Raw genomic sequence first — 27,080 nt, forward strand, 5'->3', positions numbered from 1 at the left:
TATAAATTATCATATATTTTGTCTTTCCTTGATTATTTCTCCTTTATATCCATGTGCAGACCTGGAAGTGGCATGACAGCTCCAAAATCGATGCCTAGTAGGGTCCTTTGCCATACCAACCAGGCTAGGCTTAAGTTTCATGACCTTAGCACTGGCCACTTTCCATTTCAAAAAGGTCTGTGTCTTGGGCATCAAGTCACTACCAATCTAGATTTTAATGAATATTTTTTCCTGTCTTTGGATTGCAGGAACCTTCATTTCCTTTTCATTGCTTTCAGAAGCAGTTGACTCGTCGGAGGGATTGTGGAGCTAAAAGGAACCACTGTTTGAATCTAACCATCGGTCTCTCACACTGCCTGTGTGACAGTGGGCAGGTGCCTTTATCCTTTAGGCCTTGGTTCCCTCGTGTGAAAAATGAGTTGTCCAAGAATAAGGAGAGTTCTTCTACACTCCACCCCAGTTAGACCCCATTTTGATTACTTGGGGCCGTTCTAGACACATGTTAGGAAAGACATGGATAAGCAAACTGGAAAACATCCATAAATGGGCCACCCCGCAGTATTGGGCTTCAGGATCCTGCCACATGAAAATGGGAACGTTAAATCTAGAGGAGAGAAGACCTTAGGGTTCTTTTGAAGCCTGATAGCATGGGAAAGAATCATTGGACTTGTTCTCCTTGGTCTCAGAGGGCAGTGGCAGGAACTCTCAGTGGTGGTGGCTGAGTCATATGTAAATTTGGTGTCAGAGAAAAACGCTGAGAGCTATTCAGAAATGGAGCCACAGAGCCCTGGAGCTAACGAGTTCCCCTTTGGAAGGAGAGCCTTGATTATGTGCCTCCCTTTCAACTCTGAGATTCTGTGACTAATCTCTAGTCAGTTTAGAAACTCTTAGGAGCAAGAACCCACAGCAGTAGTGGAGAGGTGGGAAAAGCTTCATGTAGACACTTTCTCCATGATACAAGAAGCTCCTTGTGGAAAATGATCTAATAGGCCCACGTACTCCATTACAAGTGGTTTGGTTTTTTTTTTTTTTTCAGTCATGTCTGACCTCATGACCCTATTCGGTGTTTTCTTGACAAAGATACTGGAGTGGTTTTTCATTTCCTTCTCCAGCTAATTTTACAGCTGAGGCAGAGTTAAGTGACTTACCCAGGGTCATACAGCTAGTAAGTGTCTGAGTCTGGATTTGAATTCAGGAAAATGAGTCTTCCAGACTTCAGACCTGGTACTTTATCTACTATGCATTCTAGCTGTCCCATTACAAATAATGTGGTTTATTGTGGCAACCTGTTCTTTGGGACCTTTTGGAGTAACTCGGCCGAAATAAGCAGCCTTTTTACTTCGACATTGCTCGACCTAGTGGATAGAATTATGTACATAGAGTCAGGAAAACCTCTTTTTGAGTCCCGTCTCAAACACTACTTGTATGCAATGTCACAATATCTCTGAGCTTTAGTTTCCTCTTTTGTAAATTGGGCATAATAATATTACCTGTTTTGCAGAGTTATATAATGAAAATTAAGTGAGATAAGCATTGTGAGATATTTAAAGCCTTTTATATAAATGCTCTAGTCTAGTTGACCCTCAGGCTCAAAGAGGACCCAAGTGATACTGCTATGTTGGGGTCAAGGTGCAATGTGTCCGACTCTGGCTGAGCAAACCAGTTGTAGGTCTGAAGGCTCAACCACAGGTCTCTCACAAATAGTCCACATGAACCTTTAGAATTGGAGATATCTCTAAATTTGTACGTCTCACATTCCCTTTGAGCTACTGCAGTTCTGCTTTGCTTATAGAGGACAGCACCTTCTTTGATGCAGGCATGCCATGCTGGGTAATCCTGCGTCAGTGCCTCCCATGTTTCACAATCAATTCCAAAGGTCTTCAGAGACCTTGAGGGTTTCCTTCTATCTCCTCTTCTGGCCTCCGTGTGAGCACTTCCCTTGTGTGAATTCTTAAAATAGTCTTAAGCAAACAGTCATCTGGCATTCAAACAAAGTGGCCGGCCCATCAGTTTCTCTGTCTGCAGTAGGGTTTGAATGCTTGGCTGTTCAGCCCGAGGAAGGACCTCAGTGTCTGGTCTTATACTGCCAGGTGATCAGAACCTTCCTAAGACAATTCAGATGGAAGCAGTTCGGTTTCCTGGCATGGCACTGGTGTGCTGTCTGGGTTTCACAGGCATACAACAATGAAATATTGCTTCAGTTTGGTAGGCAGCCTAATATCGCTCCCACACTTTCCTTTGGAGCCTCCCAAACACTGAGCTAGCTCTGGCAAGGCATCAACCTCATCTCATCGTGCATGTGAACATCCCAGAAAGTACACTGCCATGGTAAGTGAGCTTATTCACAGCATTCGACCTCTCTCCATTTGCCGTAACTGATTATTTCACATAGGAATGGTACAGTGCTGGCTGCTGGAGAAGCTCTGTTTGCTTGGTGTTCACTGTCAGCTGCAGAGAATTGATGCGTACTTTAAATAGAAATAGCTGTTGTTAAAATGCTTCTTAATTGATTGTTCAGCCCCTCCAGGGGAGATGGAGAAAAGAAAAGTGCTGGGAGGATAGCAGTATACGGTGGAAAGAAGGCTGGCTGAGGAGTCAGGACTAGGTTCAAATGCCAACCCAGAGCCTACTACCTTTGTTAACCTTAAGTAAGCCATGATCTCTCTGGGCCTACATTTCCTCAGCTATAAAATGACAAGAGTTGGCCATGATACCCAAGTCCCTTCCAACTTGGATGATCCTGTAAGAAGAGCCACTGCTTGTGTTAGGCTGCCTATAGTGGGCAGGTTGTTTTCAGTTTACTTTCAATAAATTGGCAAACATGTAAGCACTTAATCATGCTAGATACATGCCAGGGTCTAGGAAGGTTAAGCCAAAAACTAAACCTCTGCAAGGAGTTTTCATTTTCCTAAGGGGGAAACAGTGTGCACATGCTGATTAATACAGAAGAAATAGTGATTTAGTTTGGGAGTTGGGGACTAGAGCACCAAAGTGAGTGAGTTGGGAAAGACCGGTAGAAGTAGAGGTGAGGGGTCAGCTAGGTGGTGCAGTGAGTAGAGCACCGGCCCTGGAGTCGGGAGGACCTGAGTTCAAATCCAGCCTCAGACACTTGACACACTTAACTAGCTGTGTGACCTTGGGCAAGTCACTTAACCCCAACTGCCTTGCCCTCCCCCCTCCAAAATAAAAGAAGTAGAGGTGAGGAGAGCATTCCAGGCCTGGGAGGGTGGGAGGGGTACCTGTGGGGAGGTGGCTATATTGGTGTATAAGGATGGCCTGTTGTGTTCCCAGGCCCCTTCAAGGCTTCCCACCTGGGGAGAAGTCAGGCAACTGGACGGGGAAAGCACATCCCTAAGGCCTGAAAAAATCCTGCCTCAGACTCAAGAACCATTGGTGGAAGAGAATGGAAAACTGAAATCCAAGTGAAGCCTCAGGGAGGTGGGTGTTGGTTTAAAGGTGAGACATAGAAATCACCGGCAAGCCCATCTAGCAAATGCCCAAGAGCCTTTCAAAACACTTAAAATAGAGGGGATGATATAAAACCATGCATACCTTTCGACCTAGCAATACCTCTACTGAGTCCATATCCCAGAGAGATAAAAGGAAAAGAACCCATATGTACAGAGATACTTAGAACAGCTCTTTTCGTGGTGGCAAAGAAGTGGAAATTGAGGGGATGCCCATCAGTAGCCAGACAAGTTGTGGTGTGTGGTTGTAGTGAAACAGAATACTATTATGAAATACCAAGCAGAGTGCTTTCAGAAAAGCCTGGAAAGACTCAAGTGAAGTGAGCAGAACCGGGAGAACATTATGCACAGTAATAACCATATTGTGCAATGGTCAGCTAGATGACTTAGCTCTCCTCAGCAATCCAGCGATCTAAGACGATTCCAAGGGCTATCCACCTCCAGAGAGAGCTGAGCTGATGGGGTCTGAATACAGATTGAAGGCGGCTGTTTTTCAGTTTATTTGGGAGGGGGGTTCTGTCTTTCACAACATGACTAATATGGAGATAATGTTTTGCAGGATTGCACATGTGTGACATCAAATTGCTTACCATCTCAGGGAAAGGGAAGAAGACAATTTAGGCCTCAAAAATTTTTTAAAATGAATTTTAAAAATTGTCTTTACATATAATTGGGGGGGGTGGGATTTAAAAAAAAAAATTAAAAAGACTTCCCAGAGTGTCTCCATTGGCACTGCTTGCCTGCCTTGGAGAACTTGCAGCTGTGTTCATTTTCTGTTTGATAAACTTGGCCTGTATAGTATGCTAAGAAACAAGTGTTCCCAGTAACTCCCTACGGACTCGCCCTTCTGTCACTAATTGAACACGTGTTCTTAGACAAGTCACTTGCTCCACTCTCAGCGCCAGTTTAGATGTACTCTTAATTGTTGAAAGCAAATGCACCTAAACAAACAATGCCCTACTCCCACGTGCTTCGCCTTCAGAGCAAGAGTTTGGAGCGGACACCCAAATCAAGTCCTTTCACTCAAGAGAAACTCTAAAGCCCAGGACCATCTCTAAATGGCTGCCCCTCTACCCCCGCCCAATTGATGATGACCTGGTGTTGGACCCAACTGCCTTTGGCCTTTCAGGACCAGAGTGAATCCCAATGACCCACCCCCAGCCTAAAGCTGCATCCTTAATCTGGTTTTAAACCAGATTCACTAGTATTTATGAAGTATCTACTCTATCAGACACTACTAGACCCTAGTGACACAGAGATGAAAAAGAAAATCATCCCTTCAAGGAGCTTACCAGGAAAGGACCCTAGAAAGGCTAGGCACAGAGACCTTTCCCCTATGACAAGGGCTATTAATCTAGGAGTCAATACATTTAGATATTATTTTCTCTAGCTTCTAAATGCAATTTAGCATTTCTTTCAATTAATTTAATCACTTAAAAACATTCTGAGAAAGGATCCATAGACTGGTAGACTGCTAAAGGGGTCTGTGACCCCAAAAAGCTTAGGAAACCTTCCTCTGTGGATGGGTCTTACATATCATGTAACATATACATGTTATAAAGTTGTGACTGGACAGAAGGCTGCCTGCTACCACCAATGCAGCACCAAGTGAATACCTCGAATCTCCAGAGAGGGCCTATGCCACTAGTTGAACACATGTTTGCATAATCTTTTTATTAAGGGGATTTGTTCTTTGAAGTTTGGAGTCATTCAAAGGGCCGCACTTGAGGACCTAGAGGGCCACATGTGGCCTCAAGGCCTCAGGTTCCACAGCCCTGGTCTATGTCATAATCGCATGTGGCCATTGCAATGCCTTCCTGAGGGAGCCATCGACTCTTCTGGACCACACCTGGGCCAGCCCTTGTTTTTATAGCTGCTCTGATTGAACCCTGACTAAGACAGCAAAGTTTACCTTGTTTGGGTTACTAGCAACATGATTTTCTCAATAAAAAATGTAGCCATCCATGAGGTCACGTGCAGAGGCTTCAGTCTCTAGCTTGTCTCTAGCAGCACTTCCAGAGCAGGAACCTCCAGATGCATCTGTGAGTCATGGCCTCAACCCCTTGTCTTCCCTTCCTTAAGGCTGCAGGTCCCAAAGGAGTGGAAAGGCTAAACCTGGCAGATTAGGCCACACAGATTTATCCCTAATCAATGCTAATATTTTTTTTGGAGGGGGGAGGGCAAGGCAATTGGGGTTAAGTAACTTGCCCCAGGTCACACAGCTAATAAGTCTCAAATGTCTGAGATCGGATTTGAATTCAGGTCCTCCTGACTCCGGGTCCAGTGCTCTATTCACTGTGCCACCCAGCTGCCCCAATTTTTAGGTCAGCAAATTTTACATAGCTAAGATCCAGAGCCTCCAGATAAATCTCTGGATCAGAAAATCTGGCTGCAGGGAGGGAAGGTCAGCATCTGGCAAAAGTCACATTTCTAGTGATGGTGGCTGTCTCATTACAGGACTATGGTGTCAAAGACCCTGTGCTGGGCGCTGGAGATTTTTTATTACATCTGTGATTTCATCGCAGTGCATAGAACTCTGGACATTGAGTTAGGAAGATCTGAGCTCAAACCCAGCTTCAGACGCTATCTGTGTGACCTTGGGCAAGTCACTTAACCTCTGCCTTAGTTTCCTTATCTGTAAAATGGAAATATTAATAACACCTACCTCCCAAGGTTGTTATGAGGACCAAATGAGATTTTAAAAGCCTAGTACAGTTCCTGGCACATGATTGATTATATATTATTATTATTCAATGTAGGGAGCTGCTTTACCAATGCTGTCAGCACTTCCTCTGCAACTTTTCCTTAGGAAGTTCTCTGGGGCACTGAGAAATGACTCACCCAGGGTCACACAGCTAGTATTGTCTCCCTGACTCCAAGGGTCAGCTTTCTATTCACTATGTGATGCTGCCTCTTAGACCTTGGAAATCAGAGATGGAAAATCACAGTGCCTCCCTCAAGAAGCTTACAGTGGGGGCAGCTAGGTGGCGCAGTGAGTAGAGCACCGGCCCTGGAGTCAGGAGGACCTGAGTTCAAATCCAGCCTCAGACACTTGACACACTTAACTAGCTGTGTGACCTTGGGCAAGTCACTTGACCCCAATTGCCCTGCCTTACCCCCCTCCAAAAAAAAAAAAAAGACACGGGTCAGCTAGGTGGCGAAGTGGATAGAGTATGGGCCCTCAAGTCAGGAAGATCTGAGTTCAAATTCATCTTCAGACAGTAGCTGCGTGACCCAGGCAAGTCACTTATTCCCAATTGCCTCCCGCTAACAACAACAACAACAAAAAAAAGACACTTCAGAGATGATGCAGTCCAACCCTTTCAGAAGATGAAATTCTGGGCAGCATGTTTACAATGGAAGGAGTACTCTATCGGGATGTAGGTTTGAATCTGGGCTCTGCCCTTGTGGCCTTGGGCAAATTACTTACTCTCTGGGTCTCTGTAAAGTTAAGGGGGCAGGGGAGAGGGGTTGGACTAAATGACCTCTGAGGGCCTGGCAGCAATGACTCTATGGCCCATGATTCTGTAAAGTGACCTATACAAGGTTACCTAGCGGCCAAGCCAAGACTTGAACCCAGGGCCTCCGACTCCCCAGTCCAGTTGCTATTCTGTCATGGGAAATGAAAGAAACAGAGGCAGAGGCAGCATTCGGTTTCCATCTTTATTCTCTCAACGTCTTGAAGCAGCTTATGACCAGCATAGTTCTGTTTTAAATACACATATAAAAGAAAGCATTTATGTCAAGGGGGTTTTCCCTGGACATTTAAGAAAAAGGTACCCCTGACTCTCCCCGAGGACCTCTGCAGAGGTGAGGATGGGCTTGCCCAGCCACTTCGGGCTGTGATGAAGTCAGGTTTGCAAAAGGAGAAGGGAAAGCAAAGCTGGCATCCTGGAGCATGCCTGGCAGCCTAGGGCCCTCCTGCTCCTGGCAAAGGCGGGAAGACCACCTTCCCGGCAGGATCTGGCTCATTTGATCTTGAGATCTTTCAGGGCGGACTCCAGGCTCTGAAATGAGAAAAGAGAGATAGTTACTCCTCATGTGGCTGGACAGCTCCCTGGTCACACAGCCATCCTGGAAGTAGGGGTTGGGGTGGTGGTGGTGGTGAGGAGGAGCTGGCCTTGGGCCAGAGGGACCCAGCTGGGTAGTACAGCCAGATAGAGTGCTGAAATCAAGAAGACCCAAATTCAAATCCAGCCTTGGTCACCAACTAGCCATGTGACCTTGGGCAAGTCATTTAACCTCTGCCTGCTTCAGTTTCCTCAACTTTAAAATGGAAACTGTAACACCTACCCCCCAAGGTTGTACAAATTAGAAAATATGTGTAAAGTGCTTGGCATAATACCTGGCACATAGTAGATGCCATATAAAATGCTAGTTTAAAAAAAAGGAACAGAGAGGGGGAACAAATCAGCAGCATGGGACAGACCAAATTTCAACACTGGAGCTCCCTACAGCAGCCCTGATCACGACCACACTCAGGCCTGGCCCCCCGCAAAGTTTGCTCGGCACCCTCACAACACCCTTCCCAGCTACCTCTTCCTTCTGACATGGCCTTAACCACCCACACTTGGCATCTGGCCCTCTGTTAACTGATCTGCCTGGAGCCCCTTAAACCACAGGATACGGATAGCCACCATCAGGAGATGGAATACACAAGCTCAAAACCCTCATTGGTTGTGTGTCTAGACAAGAAATTTAACGCCTGAGACTCGGTTTCTTCATCTGTGAAATGGGGGCGATAATTAGCACGTGCCTCACAGGATTATTCTGAGGAGCACAAGAGATAATGCATGAAAAGTGCTTAAACCTTAAAGAGCTATGTAAATGTCAGCTGTTACGTGACCAGCACTGATTTCTTGCTTGAGACCAATCCTAGAGGTACACACCCAAACCCTTCTTTCAGTGAGAGTCCTCAAAAAAGCAAAATTTAATGGGAAGGAAAAAAAAAAAAAAACCTAGATGAATCCTACAAACCCTGGAAGCCACATCAACTCAGCCCTAACTCAAGGGACATCCCTCTCAGGACCTGACTTCCCCACTCTCCCACCAACCATCCAACCAAGGAAACTTTAAAGGGAAGAAATTCTAGGTTTTCCCGGGTCTCGCGAAATGAAGCCAATAGGGCAACCAGAAACTCCCGCTGCGGCCTACGTAGCCCAACGTCCTCTGCGTGGAGTATGTTTTGCAGGGGTTACATGTGGCCCTCTAGGTCCTCAAGTGCGGCCCTTTGCTGGAATCCAAACTTCCCAGAACAAATCCCCTTAATGAAGGATTTGTTCTGTAAAACTTGGACTCAGTCAAAAGGCCGCCCCTGAGGACCTAGAAGGCCACAGGTTCCCCACCCTTAGGGGTAATGCCTGGGGCCAAGAAATTCCAGGCTGCCATTTGCCCATGCCTAGTTGATTCTGGACTCACCTTCACATCCCAGATGCTCATCCCTCCATCCATCCCGGTGGTGCAGAACTGGGAGCATTTGGCTTTCCCCCCAGTGAGTACAGATATCTGACTGTAAAGGAGAATGAATAGATTTGAGGACGATTCTGCCCTGTCATGGAATTCTGCACACCGGCCCCAGGACAGGTGGCCCTCCCTGAGTTCGCAGATTCTTTTCCACAAAAAAGATCCATGCCACCCTCCCAGGCTCCCCCTGGACTGTGATGAAGTCCTTCCAGGCTCAGAACCATGAAGATGCTCCCAGGCTCACAACCATGCTCTCTTCCTCCCTCCCTCTTCTCCCCATCCCACCAAGCTGCCCCAGCCTGAGCTCAGCAGTTGCCTTGAACTCAGTTCTGCTCTTCCCGTGAAGGGTGTGGTGGGACCCTCAGAGACTTCAGGGCTGGAACCCAACGGATATATCCTAGGAGAATACCCCTTAGTGGGTTCTCCAGGCCACCTAGACTCAAATCCTGCCCTGGATACTTTATTACAAACCATTAACCTCTCAAAACATTTGCTGTGTGACCCTGGGCAAGTCACTTCACCCCATTTGCCTCAGTTTCCTCATCTGTAAAACGAGCTGGAGAAGGAAATGACAAACTACTCCAGTATCTCTGCCAAGAAAACCCCGAATGGGGTCACAGAGAGTCAGACATTATTGAAAACTGACTGAACAACAAAACATTCTGTATCAGTATTCTTGTCTGTCAAGTAAAGGAGTCAAACTTGGCAATCTTTAAGATCCCTTCCAACATTCTATCTATGATCCTATGATCTCTTTAATACCAATGTTCCTGCTGACTGAGACTGAACTGGTCAATTACTAGTACCAGACCTAGAACATGGTATTTTTGTATGAAGAAAGTTGAATAAATCACATTTTGAACGGCTTTTGTATTTTTTTTAAGACCTATGATTTGAGCCATTTCGGGAATTCCCTGGGTGAAAATCCTCTCCACCAATGCATCTACAACTCTTTGTAGCTTATCGTCCTGAGGGCTGTCCAGGGGCACCAGGAGGTAAGATAAGTCATCAGCGGTCACATAGCTAGGAGCATCAGAGGCACGGCTAGACCCAGCTCTTCCTGTCTCTGTCTGCCTCTCCATTACACAATGTTGCCTCATTCTTGCTTAAAACAAGACCAAAAACTAACAAAAATCATATATTTAAATAGTTCCTAGGTTCTATTTGACCTCTATGCTTAATTTATAAAAATTAATGGGGCCGGGATTTGTATAGATTTCTGACCATATAGCTCACTGCTGAAAACCATGGATGGCCCTGATCCATACCCCTAAGCTTACAGCCTGTGAGTTCCAGGAGGGCAGGGACCTTGTCTTGTATCATGAATCCCCAAGTACCCTAAACTCAATACTCAATCGATTACCAAAAGGACTCGACCCTACAGATTCCCTAGGGCCCAATATCAACCTCTCTGCCCAACCATGCAGAGCACCCAACCCCACCTTCTGCACCTGGAACCCACCCTCACATCTGGACCATCCCTGCTTCTCCAGCCTTGGCCCCGACCTCCACGTTCAGCCACGTTCTCTCTAAAGGACCCCACCCTTCGACCCCAAGGCTGGACCACCCCTATACCTGACACTGTTCTTGTGCAGTGTGTCCAGGCTGGCAGAGGTATCAGAACTGGCCCGCTTGTCCAGGCTCTGGAAGCGTTCCCGGGCAGTCATGCCACGCTGGGAATTCTGCTTGGGCACGTCGAGCCGCCCTCCGAAGCTCAGCACCCCGGATGCCCCCTCATAGGTAAAGAGCATGGGGAAGCAGTCGTGTCCCTGGGGGAGAAGAAAGCCAGAGTTAGTAGTTGGTAGAGAGAGAGGCATTGGCCCATGGTGGAAAGGGCCTTGGATTTGGGGTCTGGCTCCAGAGCCAGCTCTGCCCCTTGCTAGCTGTATGACTGAACCTCAGTTTCCTCATTTGTAAGATGGGAATAATAAAGCTTATGCTCCCCATTTCAGAGGGATATTATATGGGAAATGCTTTCTAAACTATTTGTTCAGTCATTTCAGTCGTGTCTGACTCTTTGTGACACCATTTGGAGTTTTCTTGATAGAGATACTGGCGTGGTTTGGCATTTTCTTCTCCAGCTCATTTTACAAATGAGGAAACTGAGGCAGAGTTAAGTGACTTCCCCAGGGTCACAGAGCTAGTAAGTTTCTGAGGCTAGATCTGAACTTGGGTCTTCCTGACTCCAGGGCCAACTCCCTCTGCCCAAAGCATATAAATATGGGCTAGAAAGAAAGCATGCCATAGAGAGTATCCTTACTGAGCAGCGCTTCTTAAACTGTGAGACTCAACACCATATGGGGTCATGTAACTGAATGTGGGGTCATAAAAATTTGGCAACAGTAAAAGGATTCTGAACATTCAATGACCAAAAATTAATTCAAAAATCAAACACATAATGAATTTCCGGCAGCTCTTGCCCATGCTGTATCATGTGACTTCACTGCAGCCTTGGTTCTGAACACGCAACACGCACACTTTGCACTGTGGCTGCTAGCACACCAACCAACGAATGCCACCAGAAACTACTGTACGTTATGAATTGCAATGTTTGGTTTTGTTTTTCAGCCAAAGGAAAACAAAGATCCGCCATATTGGATAGACCCTTAAGGAATCTAAGCATTGTATTAACAAGTGGGCCAGATTGAATCTGAGTTAGATTGAAACTGAGTGCCTTCATGGAGGCAAGATGGATCTTATATACAGAAAGACTGTGGGAGGGATCTAGGGGTGGCCAAGTAGTCTGGGGTGATGGGGGGAGGGGTCCAGGGAGGATCTTCATGGGAGCGGCCAGTAGGCCAGATGTCTAGCACTTTATCTGCTATACTAAGATGCCTTGAAATAATATTTGAGCTCCCCACCTCACAGTGGTTGTTATGGGGGAAAGCATTCTGTTGATCATAAAGCAATATAGAAATGGGAGCTACACATCCGTCAGACTGACCAAAAAAAACTAAAAGCAATTAAATTCAATTCTGGCAGGACTACAGAGAAATCTGTGTACTTATACATCACTGGTGGAACTGCAAACTAGGAAAATCTCCTTAGAAAGCAATGTAAGCAAAAGTTACAAAAATATTCATGTTCTTCACTCCAGTCACTAATTAATTCCAGTAATTAATAGAAATATGCCTTGAAAATGTCATCAAGACTAATGTGGAAATATGTTTAATATGTTTGTACATGTTTACGTATATCAGATTGCTTGCCATCTTGGAGAGGGGGAAGGAGTGAGAGAGGGAGAAAAAACTGGGAACTCAAAATCTTATAAAATTGAATGTTGAAAACTATCTTTACATGTCATTGGAAAAATTAAATACTATTAAATGGGGGGGAAAGTGTCATCAATAACTGAAACAGAAAATGAGCTGTATGTTCAGAGATATTCATAGCATCCTTAGTTGTAACTACAGAAAAATTGGAAACCACTTAAATAGCCAACAAAAGGAAGGAAACAAGCATTTATTAAATGCCTACTGTGTACCAGATCCTGCTAAGCCCTTCCCAAATATTATCTCATTTGATTCTCACAATGACTCTGGGAGGTAGGCGCTATCGTTATCCACTTTTTATGTTCGAGAAAACTAAGGCAGAGAAAGGTTAGATGATTTGCCCAGGGTCACATAGTTAATAAGCATCTGAGGTTGGATTTGAACTTGGGTCTTCCTTGCTCCAAACCCAGCACTCTCCACTGTGCCACCTCCCATAGAAGAACAGTCAAATAAATAGGAATAAATATAATATAATTAAGATGAATTAGTCCGAAGAATAAAAATCAACATGGACTTCCTGTGAAATAATGGGGAAAAAAAGTGGGAGGTGGAGAGGACAAGATGAATAGAGTGCCCTGTAAAAGAAAAAGTGATTGGATGGAGAAATAACCCTGGTGGAAACTCGGAGAGGGTGAGTGACTGAAATGCATCTACTCGAATGTAAATAATTACAAATTCCAAGGAGAAAGAAAAATGTGAACTAATGGAGTTATTCTGGCTTACCGCTGCCACAAGGCTGTTTTCGGTGATGAAGGTGAGCGCCAGGAGGGGCAGGGTCTCCGAGGCCAGGGAGGCCACACTAGGGAGGAAGAGAGCGAGAGGAGGGTGTCACATGTGGTCCTACTGCACCAACCCTGCCAGCACCAATCTTCCTATCTATACAATCAGGGTCATAAGCAATCCCCCCACCCCACACTCAGGGATGTGGTGAGGACGGATGAGGAACGGAGACCTTCTGCAGGTTTGGAGTGCTGCAAGAATGTATGACTATCTAACCATTTGACCACTTTCTTGACATGGGGGACAGGAAGAAGAAAAAATAAACCCAGCAACTGCTGGCAAGCAGAGAACATGGCAACAACAAAACAGACAAACAAAAAACCCACAGGAGACAGACAGAATAAGGATCTGCAGAAATTCCAACAAGCTAGAATGATAGGTCACATCTCATAATAAACATTTCATGGGAATAAATGTGAAGTCCCAGGCATTGAGAAAACCAATAGTACAGTACGAGATGAGGGAGACATGCCTAGATCACAGTTCAAGTGAAAAAGATGTGATGGTCTTGTTAAAAGTTTGTGACCCCATCTGGGGTTTTCTTGGCAGAGATACTGAAGTGGTTTGCCATTTCCTTCTTCCGTTCATTTTACAGATGAGGAAACTGAGGCAGACAGGGTGAAGTGACTTGCCTACAGTCACACAGCTAGGAAGTGTCTGTGGCCAGATTTTAACTCAGAAGGTGAGTCTTCCTGACTCCAGACCCATGCTCTATCCACTGCCCCACCAAGCTGTGATGGTCTTATGGACTGCTAATTCAGCCTATCAACATGGCAAGCAAACCAAAAATCCTTGGTTACATTAAGAGGCATAGTGCCCAGATCCAGAGAGATCAGAGTCCCAGTGGATTCTGCTCTAGTCAGACCACATCTGGAATATGGAGGTCACTTCTGGCCATGACAGTTTGGAAAGGATGTTGGCAAACTAGTATACCTAAGGGAAGGAAAACCAGAAAGATTAAAATTACAGTTAAAATTCCACAATGGAAGGACCAGCTGGAGATGTCTAAGCTAAAGAAGAGAAGGGTTCAGAAACACACAATTGCTTCAAATATTTGAAGGCCTTCCTTCCTTTCACATGGAAGAGGGGTGGGACTGTTCAGTCCCGTGGTGCAGAATTCCAAACACATGGTAGAAGTTTCAGAGAGGCAGATTTTACCCTCCATATACAAGTCTTGAAAGCCTTAGTGAAGTTTTAAGCTATGAAACGTCAAAAGGTATTGAAGCTTAAAGCTTAAAAAGCTATTCCAGTGTTACAAGAAATTATGAGCTCTCTGATTTTAGAAAAGCATGGAGAGAGCTCCATGAAATAATGAAGAGCAAAATGAGCAGAACCAAGAGAACGCTGTATACAGTTAACAGCAGAATCCTTTAAGAATAACTTTGAGCAACCAAGTCATTCTATTATAAATACCCAAATTAATCGCAAAGATCCTATGAAGGAAGATGCTGTTTGAATCCAGAAAGGAATTTTCCTACACTGTAGTATAGGAAATGATGGGCAGAAAAACATGGAAAGACTTGGATTTATGAAGGAAGATGCCATCCACCTTCAGAGAAACAGATGATAGGTGGAAGTAAGCATAGTACAGTCTTACATATATGTGTATATGTATATTGTATATGTGTGTATGTTTATAGATATCTATGTTTATGTGTATGTGTATATATGTGTGTGTGCATGTATATATACACACATCCATTCTTAATTGTAGCCTTCTTTAGTGCACAGCAAAGAACAAAAGAAAACCAACAAGGAAGCAAAGAAAAGATGGGCAACTTTGAAAACAATGCATAGTAGTTATCATATAGGTTTTCTTGAAATGGAAATTTATTGTTTTATATTGAATCCTCTCTTATGGTCTGCTGTGTATATGGTGATTTTTTTTTCTTTTCTCACTTTGCATTTAAATGTAAAAGAAAAAAAGCCATCACAGATTTAAGCTGTCAAAGCTTCCAGCTGCACTAAGATTTTTGGGACACCCTATGAAAGCAAACTTCTCCCATCCCACAGTGGAATGGGATACCTCAAGAGGCAGACGAAATCAAGTCTTCAAGCACATAATGTATGGCCAGATGTTGGGGATTTTATCCAAATGGGCCCCTCTACAGATACAGGCTTAGTCTTAGACTCTGAGGCCTGGATCCCACCATCCACTAGTCTCTCCAGGAGGGCAGGGTGGGTCCTAAGGGACAGAGGGGGCCCCCACTGCATGACTGCACCTACAGACTTCCCACTTACGCCATCTTCTTGTTGGCATCGGCCAGGCACACGGTGCTGTCGTGGCTCACCCAGGCCATGCGATTGCCGCTGTCTGAGAAGCAGACACTGTGGACCCAGCCGCAGCTGCTGCTGGACTCAAACATCAGCTCTCCAAAAGGCATTTTGGAACCCCATGGGGTGGGTGAGGGCCTCTCTTCCACCTCCTTGATATAGGCCGAGAAGATTCTGGGAGAGGAGAAGGGAAGGAAAGCCCAGGTGAGCAAGAGGGTTTTGTGCGGATGGAGGGAGAGAGGAGCCTGGGCAGACAACAAACAGTGTGGTCCTTTTTAGCTCTCCCAAACAGAGGGAGGGGTTGGGCAAAGCACACTGAGCATTTTCCAGCCCCCAACATTTACATCCAGGCAAAAATCAGACTCAACGAGGGATTCTTAACCTCTGTGTGTGTGTGTGTGTGTGCGTCATGGACCCACCTTGGTAGTCTGGTGAAGCCCATGAACCTCATTCACAGAATAATGGTTTTAAATGCATAAAATAAAATACATGGGATTACAAAAAAAACCAAATATATTGAAATATAATTATCAAAATATTTTTTAAAAAACCAAGATCATTGACTACAGGTTAATAATTTCTGGGGGGGGGAAAGCATTGTTTCTTTGTACCTCAGTTCTCTCACTTATGAACCCATGGGGCTGGATTCAAGCATGTGTTGACAAGTGTTTTACAACTAGCTCTGCAAAAAAAATTGTTGCATGGGACATCTTTTTTTTTTTGAGGGGGGAAGGTGGGGCAATTGGGGTTAAGTGACTTGCCCAAGGTCACACAGCTAGTGAGTGTGTCAAGTGTCTGAGGCCAGATTTGAACTCAGGTCCTCCTGACTCCAGGGCCAGTGCCCTATTCACTGCGCCACCTAGCTGCCCCTCAGGACACTTTTTTAAAGTTTAATCTGCATTATTAACATTTTCTCCATCCATCACTTTCTTAAATCGAAGCAATCAACAAAACCATAAATAAAGCTCTTAATTTGTAGTGTCTGCTGATTTCTGACAGGTAAAATTCTTACAGTGAAAATGTAACAATTGACTCTTGTGAGCCGGTTTGAGCTGGCTCCAGCACACTCTTAGTTGGATTAGATGTGAAATGATGAAGTTTGTGAGATTTTAATAGATCGATGAATGAATGAATGAGAAAGCATTTATTCAGTAGTTATTATGTGCCAGGCACTGTGCTAGAGTAAGCTCTGCCCTCAAGGAGCTTATACTCTAACTAGGGGAGACACCACATAAAGGTTTGTCTTTAGCACCTCCAGCTTCCCTTTTCTCTGATGTGATTTCCTTCCTTCTTATTCATGTGCCTCTACTAAGGCTAAGAAAAACAAAGAGCTTTACACCCCTCAGTGGGGTCCAAAGCCTTTATCTACCTGAGGCTCAGAGAGGGCTTTCCTGGCTGTCCCCCACCCCCACTCCACTCTGGTGCATTCCTTCTGAGATGACCTTGCATTTACAATGTGTGTGCACATACATACATACATACATACATACACGTATACATATCGTTTAAGTACATAGTTATTTGCACATTGTCTCCCTCATTCAGTACGAGTTGTTTGAGAGCAAATACTATATTCTTGCCTTAATCTATAGCCTCCATACTTAGCACAGTACCTGGCACGTAGTAAGTGCTGAATAAATGTTTGTTGACTGACCAAGCTAGAAAACGAAGCTCTGATGATGGAATGTCAGGCATCAGAGATTAGGGAGCCTTGGTGACATGTTATCTTACTCCAATTCCCAACATTCTCTTCTTCCTCCTGACTTACATTTGTTCAACACTAAAGTACATAAAATTAAATGTTTGGAATTGGGGCGGGGTGGGGGGAGGGGGAGTAGACATTGAAAGTCCCTTTTCACTTTTCAAACTATTCCCACTTTAACAGAAACTAACCCCATTTGCTCTGAATGAGTTTCCTTCTGAAAAGGCCTTCAAGATTATCAACCGACATCAAAGAACAAATCCCCTTCATCCCTATTAAAAACTCCCAGTCCCAGGATCCAGAGGCCCAGCCCCATGCCCACAGCCAGGAACAGGACAGCTGGACCCTTGGGTAGCCATCGCCCTCCATGCCTCACCGGCACTTGAAGTCACAGGAGCCAGCGGCCAGCAGCACATTGTTGGGGTGCCAGTCCAGGCTGAGGACAGTCGATCGGATTGGCTTCTTGATATGCTTACAGACCCACCTGAAGGACAAAGACAGACACAGATGGTCAGATTTCCCTTTGCTGTTCATCTCACACAGATTCGTAATATGTTAGAGCTGTAAAGACCTAACTTAGAGATTGTCTAGATGGGGACGTTAGGTAAATGAAGATGCTGAGACCTCAAGAGGTCATGTGACTTTTCTCAAGTCACATAGGTAAATAAAGATGAATCTGGAACCAAGGACTACTGACTCTTGATGTTCTTTCAATTATCCCAATTAGACTGCCTCTCATAAGCCGGTAAAAATGCCCAGATTTCAGCATGGCAAGATGGAAATAGAACAAAGAATGCCAAGCTGGAAATGTAAGATCACAGCCCAGAGGCCCTCTTGTCTTACTCTCATTTTACAGAGAAAGAAAAGGGGGCACAGGGCAGTGACTTGCCCAAGGTCACATGGTAATAGGCAACAGAAAAGGGATTTGAACGCAGATCATCTAATTTCAGAGCTAATGCTCTTATCATTGTAGCATGTTCCTGGATTGAATCTGTTGAATCCGAGTTCTGTCCCTACCCTGCTAAGTGACCTTGAACAAATAAATCATTTCTCCCCCTTGGGGTCTCAGTTACCTCTCCCTTAAAATGAAGGGGCTTTTTCAGATTGGTTAATATGACGTAGAAGGAAAATAACAAATGCCGTAGGGGATGTGAAAACTAAAGTCACCAATACTCTGTTGGTGGAGTTGTGAACTGATCCAACCATTCTGGAGAACAATTTGGAACTATGTCCAAATGGCTATAAAACTGTGCATACCTTTGACCCAGAAATACCACTACTAGGTTTGTATGCCAAAGAGATCCAAGGAAAAGGAAAAGGACATATATGTACAAAAATATTTACAGGAGTTCTTTTTGAGGTGAGGGCAATTTTTATCCCTTTATTAATTCATTTATCTACTTATCCATTCATTCATTTATTCTTTTCTTCATTTATCTGAGTTTTTAATATTTAATTTTTTTATTTGGAAAATGAGGACACGCTCAGCAACTGGAGACTGTCTAGACAAGTTACGGTATGTGATTGTGACAGAATACTATTGTCTTATAAGAAATGATGAGAGGGGAGATGGGAGGGAAGGGCGGGGGAGAAAATTTAGAATTCAAAATCTTACAGAAGTGAAAAATGTTGAAAACCAAAAACAAATTAATAAAAAAAAAAAGAAATGAAGAGAGGAATAATTTCAGAAAAACCTGAGAAGATTTGTATGAACTGATACAAAGCAAAGCGAGCAGAACCAGGGAAACACTGTACACCATAACAGCAATAGAGTGATGTCAATAACTGTGAAAGATTTAGCTACAATGATCCACAACAATTCCAAAGGAATCATGATGAAAAATGCTATCCACCTACAGACAGAAAAATGGTCGACTCTGAGTACAGATTGAAACACATTTTTTCGTCTTTATTTTTCTTATCCCCCTGCCCCTTGAAATGTGGTTAATGAGGAAATAGGTTTGACATGACTGATATACATCACATGTAAAATGTATACATGTATGACAAATGCATAAGGCAAATATGATATATATGTGACATATACATCATGTGTATGATGAGTATTATATTTGTTGCCTTTTCTATGGGTAGGGGAGGGAACGGAGGTAGGGAGAGAATTTGGAACTGAAAATAAAAAAATTAAGTATTAAAAACTCAGATAAATGAAGGAAAGAATAAATGAATGAATGGATAAGTAGATGAATGAATTAATAAAGGGATAAAAAATAAACTAGTGAATGAATATATCAATGAATGAATCCAATGAATCGGATTAGATATTCTCTAAGGTCCCACAGCAGACAGAGCGCTGGATTTGAAGTCAGAATGACCTGGGTTCAAATTCCACCTCAGATGCTATCTTTGTGACCCAAGGCAAATCACTTAACCTTTCTGGGCCTCGGTTTTCCCTCTAAAATAAGAGAGTTGGACCAGGTGGTGTCTAAGATTCCTTCCAGCTCTGTATTTCTCATTCAATAAGCCTTACAAATGTCAAATTATGACCATTTTTCTCACTAGCCAGAATTTTGAAATATTCTGTAACATTGGTACCTGGTGGGGAGGGAATCCTCTGCTTTCCTCTATCTGGCCTTTCTCCCTCTAAGAGGGTGTAAGCTCCCTCTAAGAGTCAACTAGTTGCACAGTGGTTAGAGCACTGGGCCTGGAGTCAGGAAGATCTGAGTTCAAATCCAGCCTTAGATGCTTTACCAGCTGTGTGACCTTGGGCAAGTCACTTAACCTGTTTGCCTTGGTTTCTTCATCTGTAAGATGGGGATCATGATAATACCTACCTCCCAGGGTTGTTGTGAGGACCAAATGAGATGATATTGGCAAGAGCACTTAGCAGGAGGCCTGGCACATAGTAGACTTTTTATAAATGCTTATTCTCCTACCCCAGCCTCAGACTTCCAGGGCCTCCTCCCCCATGCTCCCAGGACTCACCAGTCATTCTCCTGTTCGAAGTAGCAGATGGAGATGACGCGGGAGCCACTGCCCACCGCAAACTTGTTCTCCTTGGGGGACCACCTGACGCAGCGGGCAGCCCGGTTGATCCTCAGGATGACCAGGGTGGGCTTCCAGACATTCCCTTTCAGAGTCCACACATACGCATTGCGGTCTGTGCCACACGTGACGATGCGGTTGCTTTCGGGAGCCCAATCGATGCCTGCAGGCCGAGGTGGGGAGGAAAGGAGTCAGAAGGGGGTTTTCAGTCCCCAAGGCCAGCCCGACTTCATCCCCCCACCAACAGTGGGTGGACGGGCCACTTGCAATTCCATGGGGATTCCAGCAGGGAGCGCTCTTGCCCTGTCTGTCCTTATCAGACCCCATTTCCTAGAACACAGATCTAGAGGGAGAAAGTACTTTAGAGGCCATTTCATCCAACCCCCTCATTTTAGAGATGAGGAAGCTAAGGTCCAGGAAGATTAGGCAACTTACCTAAGGTCACATAGGCACTCAGCATCACAGACAGGATTTGAACCCAGGTCCTTTAACTCTGTGCCATGCTCACTATTCTAAGCTCATGTCTTCATAGCACCCTTCTAGCAAGCACCCTTTCCTACTCACTCCTACAACCCCAATCCCTGGGAATAATGTGAAAAACCTATGATTTTGTCACAGCAAGAGGTCCCAGTGTGGGAACCCCCTTCTTCAAAAGCAGCCTAACATAGAGACTGAAATTACCATTGTGAATTTTACACTTTTGGATATAAAGTCATTGTGTCTCCAGAAGGCCCCTGCTAAAAGGTAAAGGCTCCAATCAGGAGATTATTATACACGATTACAGACACACGGTATCTGTGAGGACCAACTCTGATAGACTTGGCTCCTCTCATCAATGCAAGGTTCAAAGACAGCTCCAAAAGACTCATGATGGAAAAAGCTATGCACATCCAGAGAAAGAATTATGGAGTGTGAATGCAGATTGAGGCAAACTATTTGCTCTCTTTTTTTTTCCTTCTTTTTTGGTTTCATTTCTTCTTTCTCATGATTCATTCCATTGATCATAATTCTTCTTTACAACTGGACTATTACGTAAATAAGTTTAATGCAAAGGTATATGTAGAACCTAGATTGGATTACACACCCTCTTCAGAGGGGAGGGAGGAGGAGAGGGAGGGAGAGAAAATGTGGAACTCAAAAACTTGTGGAATTGAGTGATGTAAACTAAAAATAAAAAAGAAATTAAAAAAATAATAAAAGCTAAATGCTCACACTTGATTCACTGGCACCCACTAATATCTTTATGTAAAATTTGTATGAGGCCAGTTAGGTCCCAGAACAGTGCCTTGAGGACATGAATCTTGTTCAGTTGTGTCTGACTCTTCATGGCCCCATTTGGGATTTTCTTGGCAGAGATACTAGAGCGGCTTGCCATTTCCTTCTCCAGCTCATTTTACAGATGAGGAAACTGAGGCAAACAGGGTGAAGTGACTTGCCCAGGGTCACACAGCTAGTAAGTGCCTGAGGCTACATTTGAACCCAGGTCTTCCCCACTCCAAGCCTGGGACTCTATCCACTGTGCCACCTAGCTATACAGCTATACAACTAAGCACAGTCATAGAGAAGGGCATATCTGAAGGGGATACTAAAGACAAAGTCACTTAGTCACTTGCTTCAAAAGTCTGCCACAGATAAAGCATGACTTGTCCCAAGGGTTGCAAAATGTTTCCAAGACCAAGACCTTTTTTGGACAAAGGGACCATCTCCCTAAACCAAGAGATGAGGGTGAATAAAGATCCATAAAGTTCAATGGATCAAGGGCCTTTTTCAAGCAAAGGTTGTAATTATGCTTTTGGTCTCCTCTCCATTCATGTCCCTGGTCTCTACAGACAACAAAGCATTCGCTTCCTCCACCATTTCGGCCTCAGCTCGTGGGTCTCAGTGGCTCAGGAGGACCAGACCCGGGTGCCAGGGAGAAGGAGAGAAGATGTGGAAGGACTAGGGGAGGTAAAAATCAGCTTTTCAACTTTGTGGTTTCTAAAAAGTTAAGGCCTTTGATAATGCAAGTTTAAGGGACTGGTAAAAAGTGCTGTGGAATACACATCTGCCCTCACCTTTGAGAGGCTGTACTAGATGACAAATTTTTAAGTCAGAAGGAAACTTAGCGATTTAATCAAGCTCCTTCATTTCACAAAGGAGGAAACTGAGGCCCAAAGGGAAGTATTTTTCCCAAGGCCACACAAAGCCAGGATTCAAGCCCAGGTCTTCTGATTTCCAGTCTAATATTCTTTCCACTTTGCCATGCTTCTTTATCCAGATCTGCAGGATTGCATGTAGTGCTAACGTTCACTCTACATCCTCACTGGTAAGCACCATCACAATCATGTGAAGAAACAACAGCCTTTTCTCATGAACCCTGGCCTGTTGGTGGCTCTGCTGTCTCCATCCCTTTGCTCTGCGTACACAGACCTCTATTCCCCAGGGAAGAAGTAGGAAGGTTTCCCCACTGAAGCACCCGGGGGTGCTCACCCAAGCTCACCTGTCACTTGTCCATTGTGCTCCTTAAGCTCATGCACCTTAGTCCACTTGGTTCCATCCTTCTTATAAATGTGGACCTCATGGTTGTTCGGACAGATGGCAATCTCTGTGGGATGATAAACCAAGGTCATTTGTTTTATCAAGGTCACAGTCTTGCCAGTGGCAGAGGGGGAAGGGATGATAAACCAGGGTCATTTGTTTTATCAAGGTCACCGTCCTGCCAGTGGTAGAGGGGTAGGGGAGAGAGGAAGAGAGAGAGACAGCAGAAGGGAGAAGAGGGAGGCAGGGAAGCAAGGAAGGGGAGAAGAAGAAGGAAGCGTTGGTAAAGGGAATGAGGTTGGGTTCAAGTATTCTATGGATCACAAGAAAGCTGGATGGGAAGGAGTGGAAGATAAATTCAACTTCAGCCCACCATCCCTGGAAAGCAGTCATTCCCTTTCCTTGTCTCCATAAGAATACACATGTACAAGCATCCCTGGGCACGTACACATGCTCACAGACACATATGATGAATTCATACCAAAACACAGAGAATAATGGAACTAAATGCTTTGAGGGGGATGGTTTTCCATCAGGCTCTGACAATGGACAATGTAGTGTAGGAAAAAGAACACTGGACTGGGAACCAAGAGACCCAGTTCCACCACGATCATTCACTGTGTGACCTTGGTCAAGAGCACTGGGTCTAGAGTCAGGAAGATTTGAGTTTAAATCCAGCCTCAGACACTTACTAGCTGTGTGACCCTAGGCAACCTTCTCAGGACAGGTTCCTCAGCTGTAAAATATGGATAATAATGGCACCTACTTCCCAAAGTTGTTGTGAGGATCAAATGAGATAACATATGTAAAGCATCTAGCACAGTGCCTGGGGCACAGTAGGCATTTAATAACGCTTGTTTCTGCTCTGAGGTATCACCTCACACCCAATTGTTTGGCCATGATTGGCCAATATGACAGAAAAGGAAAACGACAAATGCTGGAGGGGATGTGGGAAAACAGGTACACTAATGCACTGTTAGTGGTGTTGTGGACTGGTCCGATCATTCTGGAGAATAATTCAGAACTATGCCCAAAGGGCTATGAAACCATGGATACCCTTTGACCCAGAGATACCACTACTAGGTCTATATCCCAAAAAAGATCAAAGAAAAAGGGAAAAGGACATATATGTACAAAAATATTTATAGCAGCTTTTTTGTGGTGGAAAAGAATTGGAAATTAAGGGGATGCCCATGACTGAACGAGTTTTTTATATGATTGTGATAAGGAAGATGGTTTCAGAAGAACCAGGAAAGACATATGAACTGATGCAAAGGGAACAGAACCAGGAGAACACCATACACCATAACAGTAATATTGTGAAAGACTTAGCTACTCTGATCCAGATAATGATCCAAGACAATTCCAAAGGACTCACAAGGACTATCTACACCCAGAGAGAGAGCTGATAAACACTGAGTACAGTCTGAAGCATACTTTTTTCATTTACTTTATTTTTCTTGCCTTTTTTTAACAACATGGCTAATATGGAAATATGTTTTGTATCACTTCACAGGTATAATTGATATATAGGTGATCTCAATAGGTGGGAGAGGGGCTGGAGGTAGTAAGAGAGTTAGGAACCCAATATTTTAAAAAATGAACATTAAAATAAAAAAAATGTAAATGCTTGTTTCCTTCTTCCCTTCCTTCCACAAAATGATGACTGTTACCCCTTAGGAAAAGACTGATATCACAGAATGTGAGAGCTAGAAAAGACCTTAGAGATCATCCAGTCTAACTGTCTAATTTTATAAAACAAGCTCTAGGAAAAAGGAGCCACATGTACAAAAATATTTATAGCAACTCTTTTTGTGGTGGCCAAAAACTAGAAATCAAGGGGCTGCCTATCAATTGAGGAATGGCTGAACAAGTTGTGGTATATGAATGTAATGGAATACTGAATGGAATAAGAAATGATGAGCAGGCAGACTTCGGAAAAACCTGGAAAGACTTGCATGAATTGATGCTGAGTAAAGGGAGCAGAACCAGAACATTGTATACAGTAACAGCAACATTGTATGATGACTGACTTTGATAAACTTAGCTCTGCTTAGCAACGCAAGGATCTGAGACTACTACAAATGACTCATTATGGAAAATGCTATCCATATCCAGAAAAAGAACTATGCAGTCTAAATGCAGATCGAAGCCTACTATTTGCTTGTTCTCTGTCTCTTTTGGGGGTGGGAGAGTTGTTTCTTCTTTTTTTGTAGTTTCTCCCTCTAATTCTTCTTTATAACATGACTAATGTGAAAATATGTTTAATATGAATGAATATGTGGAGGCTGTATCAGATTGCATGCCAACTTGGGATGGGAGGAGGGGAGGGATGGGGAGAAAATTTGGAACTCAAAATCTTACAGAAGTGAGTTTTTAGAAAAAAACAAGCTCTAACATTCAGTGGCTCTTGGACAAGGAAGGTGGCTGCTGTGGTATGAACAAAACCAGTCTAGAAAGGGAAAATACAGTACTTGGAAGAATCAAGTTATCCTGAGGAGTGAAGAGGGGAAGAGGGATCTACCCAATGCCAGAGTTTCCTGTGTTTCCACTAAGGTGACCCTCTTAGCCTTGGCAATAAGGGAAGTAATTTAGAAAATATTGTCAAGTATTTCAAAGTACGTTGGGAGAAGCCAGGAGTATCTTCAAGATACCAGGTACGAGTTGTGAAAACAAAGTCTTTGGCAGAGACATGGAGGATCATGGGAGTGAAATGTTGCATATGCTGCCAGATGAGGTCATTGTTAGTTTGTTTTGCTTAACTTCCTTTGTTTCTAGGGGGCTTCAGTGGTGGTGGTGGTAGTGTATATTAGGAAATGAATGTGATATAATCTGTTTTTCATTTCATTTCATAAGATCACAGATTTAGAGTTGGAATAGCTCTCTTGGAGATTATCTTTCCAATTCATTTATTTTGTGGATGAGGAAAGTAAATCCCAGAGAGATAAAGTCACTTGTTCCAGGTCATGTAACTAGCAGGTAGAAGAACTGAAACTTGAACCTGGATCTTGGGACTTTAATAACTTCAAATTTTTACCTACAGCACGCTGCCTTCCCGGTGGATGCTTGGAAAGAGCAGAGTCCAAGAGAGCCAGTTGGGCTACTGTATTTCAAGGATGGCATGACGGTTATGCAGGGAGCAGTAGAAAAAACAGCAGAGTGAAGATGAAGGAGAGTGGATGTGGGAGAAATCGACAGAAGAATCATGACATCCCAGCTCCTAGTGCTAAGGATTAGCTCAGGAGTCCTTCTGCACTGGAACCCAAAAGTGATCCTCCTCTTACACACATCAATAAACCTTGTTACAAAAAGGAAAACAAGAACTGCCCAAAGCTGACTTCTTTCTATCCAATGGAAGACTATGCAGACCAAGTCCAGTTTAGGGCTAGCCCAATGGAACAGGTAATGAGGGCCCAAGGGTGGTTTAAAGAAAGAGGTAAATGGGGAACTCGGAATGCACAACAAGTCTGTAAAACGGGGAGAGCTGGTTCAAGGGCGGAGATGGAAAAACTAAGGCTGAAATAGGTGAAATGATTTATAAGGAGTCATACAGTGGGTTTGTGGCAGAGATGGTGCTAGAGCACAGGTCTCCTGACCCCTGGCCTGCTGCTCTTTCCTGAATGTCAGGACAGCAAATTTTTGCCATCTCGGCCTTTGGCAAATGAGAAGACAAGGTAACAGTGATAGTAACCATAATAATAATAAGAGAAGAAGATGGAAGAAGAAGAAGAAGAAGAATTAGGAGGAGGAGAAGGAGGAGGGGGATGAGGAGGAGGACGAGGAGGAGGACGAGGACAAGGAGGAAAAGGAAAAGAGGAGGAGGACGAGGACAAGGACAAGGAGGACGAGGAGGAGGAGGAGGAGGACGACGAGGAGGAGGAGGAGAAGGAGGAGGAGGACGAGGAGGAGGATGAGAAGGAAAAGGAAAAGGGGAGGAGGAAAAGGGGAGGAGGGGAGGAAGAGGAGGGGAGCTATTTGCAAACCACTTCATATGTACTATCTCATTAGGTAAGGAGAGAAGAGCTCTCTTACCCCAACAACACATACTGGCTGGTAATTTATCAGCAAATCTCCACTGGGAAAGGAGCGGAGATTCCAGTTAGAGGCAGGACACAGCGCGTCACCAAAGCCCTTTAACTCCGTCTGTGCTATTAGAACTTTCCCTGAGTCTATTTATGCAAGAATAGCACCTGACTCCTCTGAGGCCTGGAAAGAAGATGGTCCTATTCTCGTCCTGAGGCTCAGAGGAAAGTTCCATTTCTGTTGCTTATACGTAATATATACTTCATGTATAGGATGTCCCAAAAGACTTAGCACAGGTTGACCCTTTACTATTTGTACAAAGATTTTTGGGGCCATTCTGTACATAGGTTTTAATCTATGGAGAGCCTACTAAGCGAGAGCCGCTGCTAGGCTTCTGGGGAAGAATGGCTCCTAGAGAGAAGCCAAGCTACCCCGAGCAGTGCTCAGAGGAAGAGAGCCACATAAGACAGCCCCTCCCCTTAAAGAGCTTACAGATTAGCTGGGGAGATAAGAAAGAAACAGGGGAATTCTTTACGCTACCAAGAGAATGCTTCTTCCCTTCAGAAATTCCCTTACACT

The 27,080-nt window shown here is 44.2% G+C and overlaps 1 protein-coding gene across 4 annotated transcripts in view; it reads right to left on the reverse strand.

Moving 5' to 3' along the window:
* Positions 1–7,116: 7,116 nt before the first annotated feature.
* The window catches only part of ARPC1B (actin related protein 2/3 complex subunit 1B), a 49,649-nt gene continuing 29,685 nt past the window's right edge, over positions 7,117–27,080 (reverse strand). For all 4 annotated transcript variants that reach the window (XM_036741988.1, XM_036741989.1, XM_036741990.1 and 1 more), the window contains 8 exons: positions 22,441–22,545; positions 19,902–20,124; positions 17,335–17,442; positions 15,224–15,430; positions 12,926–13,001; positions 10,506–10,699; positions 8,886–8,976; positions 7,117–7,474 (listed from right to left, as the gene is read on the reverse strand). In XM_036741988.1, coding sequence (XP_036597883.1) covers positions 7,436–7,474; positions 8,886–8,976; positions 10,506–10,699; positions 12,926–13,001; positions 15,224–15,430; positions 17,335–17,442; positions 19,902–20,124; positions 22,441–22,545 — 1,043 coding nt within the window. In that variant the 3' untranslated portion in view covers positions 7,117–7,435. The remainder of the gene's footprint in view (positions 7,475–8,885; positions 8,977–10,505; positions 10,700–12,925; positions 13,002–15,223; positions 15,431–17,334; positions 17,443–19,901; positions 20,125–22,440; positions 22,546–27,080) is intronic.

Source organism: Trichosurus vulpecula, chromosome 1 (assembly GCF_011100635.1).
Source record: "Trichosurus vulpecula isolate mTriVul1 chromosome 1, mTriVul1.pri, whole genome shotgun sequence".
In the NCBI taxonomy this organism is placed as follows: Eukaryota; Metazoa; Chordata; class Mammalia; order Diprotodontia; family Phalangeridae; genus Trichosurus; species Trichosurus vulpecula.